The sequence below is a fragment of the Danio rerio genome, chromosome 3 (assembly GCF_049306965.1).
Source record: "Danio rerio strain Tuebingen ecotype United States chromosome 3, GRCz12tu, whole genome shotgun sequence".
Classification (NCBI taxonomy): domain Eukaryota; kingdom Metazoa; phylum Chordata; class Actinopteri; order Cypriniformes; family Danionidae; genus Danio; species Danio rerio.
This window is the reverse complement of record NC_133178.1, coordinates 57,037,501-57,046,743: the sequence shown is the minus strand read 5'-3', so window position 1 is coordinate 57,046,743 and position 9,243 is coordinate 57,037,501. Positions and strand designations below refer to the sequence as shown.

Below are 9,243 nucleotides of genomic sequence, written 5' to 3'. Positions count from 1 at the left end.
GTAATACCAAACTTTGCTATGTTCATGGTGGCTGAGGTGTTAGTCCTGTCACCTCACAGCAGGAAGGTTGCTGGTTCAGGTCCCAGCTGAACCATTTTGGCATTTCTGTGTGGAGTTTGCATGTTCTCAGTCATTTTGCATGGGTTTCCTCTGGGTGTTCTGGTTTCCCCCACTATCCAAAAACATAGGTTACAGGTGAATTGAATAAGCTACATTGACCATAGTGTATGAGTGTGTGTTTGTGTGAATGTAAGCATGTATGGGTGTTTCCCAGTATTGGGTAGCAGCTGGGAGGGCGAATGGTGGTTCATTCTGCTGTGGCGACCCCTGATAAAACAGCGACTAAGCTGAAGGAAAATTAATGAATAAATGACTACCAAACTTATATGTCAAAGTTTCTATCTTTTTAAAGCATATTATGTAACATTTCTAATTTTGTCTCTGAACATCATCTATTTTTATTCATTTTCTTGTCGGCTTAGGCCCTTTATTAATCCGGGGTCGCCACAGCGGAATGAACTTCCAACCCATCCAGCACATTTTTTACGCAGCGGATGCCCTTTCAGCCGCAACCCATCTCTGGGAATCATCTATTTTTACTCTTACAAAAAAAAAAATATGCAAATTTGAAATATTTTAGAATAACGTAGGTTGATTATATGTTGAAAATGCGTGGAGGTTATAACGCCGTTTCGATCGACTGAAAATCAACGTTGGATAAGTAACCAATTGTGTCAATTTATGGTTAGATTTGAATGGAGTGCCTGACGTTGTTTTAACGTTACCCTGATGAGCAAAAAGAAAACGTTGACTACTACAATGGTTGGAAAATATTGTTTCTCTGCAACTTCTTCAAACAAAAAAAATACTTTTTTTATTTCTTAATGGAACTGTATCAGTTCTAAATTTTACTTTTTATTGGAATTCTTTTGTTTTGGATATTGATTGGAGAAAAATATGGCTCATCCCAAATAGCTACTTAATTACAAAGTAGATAAAAAAAAGTTTCATTCAGAATTATTCACCGTACATACCCAGTCAATACTCTTTTAGTAAGATATAAAAAAGATATTAAAATTAATTGTTCATTTTGTGGGCAGCACCCTGAGTCCCTGGTTCACTTATTTTGGCAATGCAATTACTCTAGGTTGCTTTGGAAAGACTTCTCACTTTTTATAATTGAGAATATTGATGAGGAATTTTCCTTGCTGTGGGAGAATGTTTTGTTTGGTTTTGTTGATTATGGAACGGGGGCTTTACATAAAAAGAAAACATATTTTCTTCAGCTTCTTATCTTATTAACAAAATTTTATATCCATAAATGTAAATTTTCAAACCAAAAACCTTTTTTTTAAAAAATATTTTGCTTACTGAATTGCAGTATTACTTTGAAATAGTGTCTAACTCTTTTACAAAAAAGGCTTTAAAAACAACTTAAATTTGTAAATTATATAATCTTTTTCATTAATGTGTAATATATTTATCCTTCCTGTTTTTTTTGTTTTCTTTTTTTGTTATTTTTTTGTTATCTGTTGTTGTTTCTTTTTCCAAAAATGTTGTTCTTTTTGTCTCTTCAATTTCTTGTTAAATATACTGTGATTGTATATTTTCATTTTCGTATAATAATAATAATAATAATAATAATAATAATAATAATAATAAAAATTAAATAAAGAAAGAAAGAAAGAAAGAAAATAAAGAAAACGTTGATATCAAAAGAAACGTTGATTTTAGGATAAAATTATGTCATTTTGCTATCTGGGTTAACTACAATTTTCATACAATTTTGAATGGATTAAAATAAAGTACCCCATAGTTACATCATACAATCATTATGCAAAGTAGCAAACTGATTACCAGTGATTAAAGTGATTAAAAGTGAGGAGAAAAAGTTCTCAGTAAGTATGTAAACAAGAGTATTGTTAATAATTGTTAACGTGTGGCTTTAATAATTTAATAAAGGTCATGTGCTCGCCCTCTGGTTTTCAGCTCTTCTCCCTCCCACTGTAAATCGTCATGCAGTCTGGAAGCTGGAAACTGGATCCGGCGGCTCCTTTAAGAATTAGGGATCTGGGGAGTGACGCGGCAATGAAATCCAGTTGATCCTTCTCTCGCTTTGCACAGAAAAAAAGTATTTGTGGCACCGCAAAGTAGCTCTCAAACCTGAATCAATTTTGTTTAATGTCGCGCGCGAATGCGGGAAAAGGAATGACGCGCTTCTTTTTCTGATCCCGCTTTGAACATCTGGTGCTCTTATAAGTTTGGATATAACTTTTCAGCCTGAGAGAGAAGAGAGAGGGAGAGTGGAGCGGCTGGAGCTGAACATGGACTGGGGAACTGAGCTTTGGGTAAGTTCAGAGGATAATCTATTGCGTTTTATGCCTCATCTTTTCGGTTCCGATTTATTGTAACCTGTGAACTTCGCAACTGAAAGTGCTCAGGCGTAAATAACAGTGACTTTCTGATACTGTAAGCTGGAAGAGGATAAATGCATCACATATCTATCTGGTATATTGTTACACTGGTTTTTGACATGATTTGTCGATGTGTTCAGTTGTCAACGCTTAAATCGATTTATCGCCACGTTTAATGTGAACATCCGCTTTAAAGCAGTGGAAAGAACAGAAGCGTAGCAACGACAACAACAGTTTTGCCGCTATCAGTGTTTGCAGTCTCCTCATACACTCACTGTTTTCTTTCTTTCTTTCTATCTATCTATCTATCTATCTATCTATCTATCTATCTATCTATCTATCTATCTATCTATCTATCTATCTATCTATCTATCTATCTATCTATCTATCACATTAAAAAAAGAACAGAAGCGTAACAACAACAACAACAACTGTTTTGCAACTGTCATTGGTTTGTTCTATCTATCTATCTATCTATCTATCTATCTATCTATCTATCTATCTATCTATCTATCTATCTATCTATCTGTCTGTCTGTCTGTCTGTCTGTCTGTCTGTCTGTCTGTCTGTCTGTCTGTCTGTCTGTCTGTCTGTCTGTCTGTCTGTCTGTCTGTCTGTCACTGCACTTTATGCATATTTCTATTAGTTTAAGGCGATAATTCAATATGGCATAACGTAGGTGAGCTATAATAACCAATAACTTTTCAAAATAAATTAAACTTTGTTTTTATTGTAGTTTTCCCCACAACTCTTTATTTTTGGAAAGCTGTTTTTATTTTGACTTTAGGTGTTCACCTGGCTTAGAAAAGCTTAGTCTAATGCTAATGGTTAGCGCTAACTGCTTGCTTGCCCTTATATTTTCTGTCAGAAAGTCTGTTGTTTGATTTTAACTTATTGACGAGTTTAATATGCAGTTCCTAGATAATTTATTGATTTTTTTTATTATGGTGTATGTATGTGCCAGCATTGTGATGTCAGTCTATATGTTGTCAAATATTGTATGTGTAGTCCTGCTGCCATACAATTTTTGCATTTCAAATAAAGTAAGAGACATTCATTTAAAGATTTTACATAATATTTACCCAACCAACATGTTACTTTACAAAATTTGCAGATTTTGAGAAAGAATGTTCACTTTGTAGAAACTGAGGAATCCTTATGTCACTTATTTGTTGATTGTCAGAGTGTGCAATTATTTTGGAAAGACTGTTTTTCTGATTATTCTGCTAAAAATAATGTGTTAATAACATTGAATGCAAAATAAATTATTTGTTATTTTTTAAATGGTGATAAACAAATGAACAATTTTAAAAATTTTATTATTTTAAATGGTAAATCTTTCATCCACAAATGTTGACTTTCAAAATCTCTTTTATACAAGATATTTGTCAACAAAATTATTCTGTTAATGAAGTCTCTCAACGCTGTAAAAAAATGTAAAAGCTCTGTCTATTGTAAGGTATTTTGAATCTTTTATTTTGGCATCTTGAGAATGTCTTTCTTTTGTTTTTATTTATTTATTTATTTATTTATTTATTTATTTATTTATTCCATTTTTGAATTTCAATTATCGTTGGATTTTTTTGTTTGTTGCCTGTTTTTGCTGTATGTACACACACCCACACACACACACACACACACACACACACACACACACACATATATTTATATATATATATATATATATATATATATATATATATCGTGTAGTCCATTAGATGCAAAATAAATTTAGGAAGGTATTCCAACAACAAAATTGAACTGAATTGAATAGTTGAGCTGTAACCAATAGATAGTAAGAAATCTATTTTTGATGATTGATCCTATAGCAGGTGTGCAAATATAGCAATTTGTTCTTATAAAGGGCCAAAAACCAAACTAGATTGAGACTAGTGGGCCGAAGGTAAATAAAGCTGCCATTGGTATTCCCTAATTTTATTCATTCATTCATTTTCTTTTCGGCTCAGTCCCTTTATTAATCGAGGGTCACCACAGCGGAATGAACCGCCAACTTATCTAGAATATGTTTTACGCAGTGCATGCCCTTCCAGCAACAACCCATCTCTTAGTCCCTAATTTATTTAATAATATTTAAAAATAACTAGAAATCATTGCTTTGTATTAACTAACATAGTACGTTTTGTAATGAACTTAATACAGTAAAAACGATCAATTTATAACAGAATGTGGTTACACTAGTCAAGCTGCACCTGATTTTATTATGATTTGCTGTTAGATGTCTTCTGCATTGGTCTCTATCTGTCGAGTGGCAGTATTTACATTTCTACAAAGTATTTATTTACGTACAATTAACATTTAAATGAAACATTTAATTTCAGTTGGCTTTTTTGTAGCTCAGCAGTAAAACAAACAAACAAAAAAGATTATTTAAACTAGAAATAACAATCTATGTTAAAAGCATTTGCTCCAACCCTGCCTATTATTTGTACTCCTTTCTCAGACGGCATGAGTCAAATCAAAGATTACAATGTGCCAACTTTGGATGTTGGGCCCTAGCTTGGGCATCTCTGCTATATAGTGACATATTTTATGAAAACACAATGTATAATTCTATTCAATGTGCAATGTATATTCTATACTGATATCAAGAATTATCTTTTTTTAATGGTGGATTTTTATGTAACATTACCAGTGGATTTTAATGTAATTACCATTTTAATTATTTATATCGAGAATTAATATCCCGCAAATGAATAAAAGTGAAAACGGCTAGGCATAGTCAGTGATGAACTCATGTATTGATGATATTGAGCAACACTAAATTGTTTCAAGCTTGTTTTTATTTATTTATTTCATTTTTATTACTGCACTTGCCAATTTCCATTGTCCAGTTTGTGCGCTTATTGTCAGCGACTAGTCTTGCACGTTCATAGAAGTACTGTAGATTTAGAGAAATCGACACTGTTGCATCATCATGACCTGTATTTCATTCTGCCTGTTTTCCCAATTCCCTGATCGCCATCCCATAACATCCCATCCCATCTGCGCAGAGGTTCCCACCGCTTTTGACCACAGGCAGATTTGACTACAGACCTGCAGTGTGTAAATGGAGCGTTGCGCTGAAGTGGGTGGGGATTGTTTGACCTCGTTGCTGTTGCTCCCTCTAGGCCTCTGTCCGATGTCCCCTTTCCATCTTCCAGCGCACCAGCCTAATTAGTTTTGCCCTAATTTTACAAAAACACATCATTCAGTCCACGTCGCTGTTTATTTTGGTGCTTAGCCTCACTAGAAAGTTTCCCATTCCTGTGCATTTGAAGGGACATTTTAACTAGGGAAATTACTGCAGTTTCAGCTCTGTAGAAGTGAAAGTTGTGTTCGCATCAATTTGCTTTTCTTATTTGGGAAGTAGGGCTGTGCAATATACAAACTTCTGTTGAAGTCAGAATCTCTAATATCAAACACACTAATATCTCTAATATCAAACACATTTTAAGACTCTCATTGTTGCACTTTTCTGCGGTGTGATTAGCTCTTAGATCAATAAAGAGTAAAAAAGTCCAGAGCGCATCATTGTTATTGACATCAATTTCATTGTGATTATAATATCGTTTATCAGCCTAGTGTGAACAATAGTCACATCGATTCACACAATAGTCTGTGCATATTAGCTTCAAAAGTCACATTGTTATTAGTTATTAAAGGATTGTAGTTGATCAGTTCACGATGCATGAGGTCACTGCAGAGTTCATTCATGATAGAGTAAACTGCGAGTGTTTTAAAGGCATTTAAGAGAGTTTAGAAACAAAACATTACAAAATTCATTCATTCATTTTCCTTTCGTTCCATTTTAGTGGTCGCCACAGTGAAATGAACCACCAACTATTCCAGCATATGTGTTAGGCAGAGGATGCCCTTCCAGCCGCAGCCCAGTATTGGGAAACACGGATACACACTCATTCACACACACTCAAACACATTGCGGACAATTTCGTTTATTCAGTTCACCTATATGGTATGTCTTCGGATTATGGGGGAAACTGGAGCACCCGGAGGAAACTCATGTGAACTGTGGAAGAAAACTCCACACATGAATGCCAACTGGTCCAGCCAGGACTCGAACCAGCAATCTTCTTTCTGTGAGGCGACAGTAGGGCTGGGAGATTTTTCAGATTTTTTTTATTAATTCGAATTTACGTTTTAAGACGATTTAATTTTGAATCGAATCGAAAAATCGCGATTTTTAAACAATATATATATATATATATTTAATGCATTATAATGGCACCAATGCGCTTTGGTTCACTCTCTGTATGAAGCAGGAAGCACACCAGAAGCGCCTCTCGGCGACGCGCAGCACCACGCAGCACCACTTATTTTAGAATTCTAAACAGGTTTCTATACACACACTGGCGCCGCCCAGCCACGATTCACGAAGCAGTTCATATTTCAGCCGGCCCACAGAGCGCCATCTGATTAGTTTCATGTTAAATATCATGCGAATGTGCGCGTTTGGTGTGTGATAGTTTAAACTGTCATGTGCGCGCCGTGTGTCATGTGCTTCTGGTGTGCGACCTGCTTGACTGCCTGTTAAAGCGTGAAGTCATGTAGGATTTTACTTGATGCACGTCTGTGTGGATTTTCAAGACATTTCTTCATCAAGTCAGTAAACTCGATCTCAACATGTATGAAGGACGTAAAAACCTGCCATGTGAAAAACCGCGCCGATCTTTTGGTTTAAACACGAGCAGAGGTGAGGGACTGTAGCAGTGAAAATGAAAGTACCCGCCCCCATGACGTCATTTAGCGGACCTAGTTGAAAAAAAAAAAATTATTTATATATTTATATATAAATATAATAATGTATATATAATATATATTATTTTATATTAGACACACATCTGGTACTTGTATGTGCTCCTGCTATACGTCCACAACTTCACACATTGGGTGAAATTAGGCTTTACAGTTTCCATGTTCAGTCCTTTACTTCCACTGTATCTTTTTAAGAAAATTTAATCAGAAGACAAAGTCAAAGCCGAGCTGACAGCCAATCTTTCCTAGGCTCAGCAAAACTTGCAAAAAATACCTCTGTATTCCTGCAACTGCAATATTTACACAAATATTTCTTATTCAAATCTTTAGCAACGCTATTTAACTCGTGAATTTGTTTTACATTTATTTACACCTTGACCGATTTTTGTATGACACGGCCATTAAAAATACAATGTTCCTTAACCAGATGGTTTTTCAAGTTATTTTTAAAGAGTATGTTACTTTAGTCATGTTGTTGTAATGTTTTGAGAAGACTAGTAACACAATAAAAAAAAATCAAAATCGTGAATTGGTCAAACTTTATAAAAAACCTAGCAGGGCTCGAAATTAACCTTTTTTCTTGGTAGCACCGATGCTCCTAACTTTAAAAAGTTAGGCGCATCAGCCAAAATTTAGTCGCACCCACAAATTATAAGCACCGTTACTACAAGTTTTATACAAACAGACTTATTGCATTTGAAATCAACAGTAATCAAACTAACAAGCAAAAAAAAAAAATATATATATATATGCAAGCGTGAGGAAAATATATCTCAACGAAATCCTGTTATCACAAGAAATACATTTTATAACATGACTGAGTGACTAAAGCATACACGGAGCGCTCACCGGCCCTGCACACAATGCTTGAATGAATCTGTTAACGGTATAACTGTGCTGTTCTCACAAGTGCTGTCTGATATTGCACTGATGCTTTTGACATGTACTGTACCTTATTATATGCATACGTCATGTTAATAGCATTACTGTCTTTTCATGAGTAGCGATATTATTTTACTCAGTGCAAGCCCGTTTGCGATGCCGATGGTGTACGTAGTGTTAAATTTTACATAGCTGTCCCTTGCACGGCGGACAGCATCTGGCGATTAAATGATGGATTAAACAGAAGCTCTCGTGCTAGATGTGGCAAACTGTTACCTGAAAACTCCATCCCACAGACTTTACATAGCGGACTTGAAGCCAACGGAGTCTTTTATCCACTCTTGAAAAAGTGTAGATGGTGGACTAACATTCAGCACATGATCACAACTAAGATGTGTCATTATTTATAACTTTAGATGCCATGGTTTCTAAAACAAAATCTGCCAGTGTCATTTTCATTCTCATCTTTAGCGCTTTAGTTTTTCGCGGTAGTAGCTCTCTCTGTCATCCCAAGCAAGAAGGCGCTGGCTGAGTGATTGACAGCTGACATTAACCAATCATTCGCGTTCAGTGCTTGAGCAGTGGTGGGCCAATAAGAAGAGCGCAAAGGCAAAATGGTCGCAATTTCGAAATTTCTGTACCTGAATGCTGCTTGACTTCGGACAATCATAAAGTAAAAAAAAAGTTACAAAGGAATAATTTCTTTCCAAAAGAGCTCTTCAAATCATCTAATGAAATTGTTCTCGTATTCAGGATTTTTTCAGGGTCACAATTGCTCTTGGCGGTGGTGGCTGTGGCATGGTTATTCACACAGTAAAGACTATTCAAATACCCATAAGATTCATGAGCCAAATAGTAACATTCATTCACTTTCCTTCGGCTTAGTCTTTTTGTTCACCACAGCGGAATGAACACAGCGGCAACCCAACACTGTGAAACACCCATACACTCTTATTCACACATACAAACTACGGCCAATTTAATTTATTCATTTCACCTATACCACGTGTCTTTAGACTGTGGGGGAATCCAGATCACCTGGAGGAAACCCACCCAAACACGGGGAGAACATGCAAACTCCACAAAGATATGCCAACTGACCCAGCTGGGGCTCAAATCGGCGACCTTCTTGGTTTTTGCTTGAGGCGATTATGCTACACACTGCGTCATAGTG

At 35.6% G+C, this 9,243-nt stretch overlaps 1 protein-coding gene across 4 annotated transcripts in view; it reads left to right on the top strand.

Annotated features, from left to right (window-relative positions):
* Nucleotides 1–2,057: 2,057 nt before the first annotated feature.
* Nucleotides 2,058–9,243, top strand: part of trip10a (thyroid hormone receptor interactor 10a) — a 72,071-nt gene continuing 64,885 nt past the window's right edge. For 3 of the 4 annotated variants that reach the window (XR_012399089.1, XM_017354077.4, XM_017354074.4), the window contains exon 1: nucleotides 2,065–2,348. Coding sequence is in view for 3 of the 4 variants with exons in the window: in XM_017354077.4 (XP_017209566.1) it covers nucleotides 2,325–2,348 (24 nt within the window). In the remaining variant the exon portion in view is untranslated. 4 annotated transcript variants of the gene reach the window in all.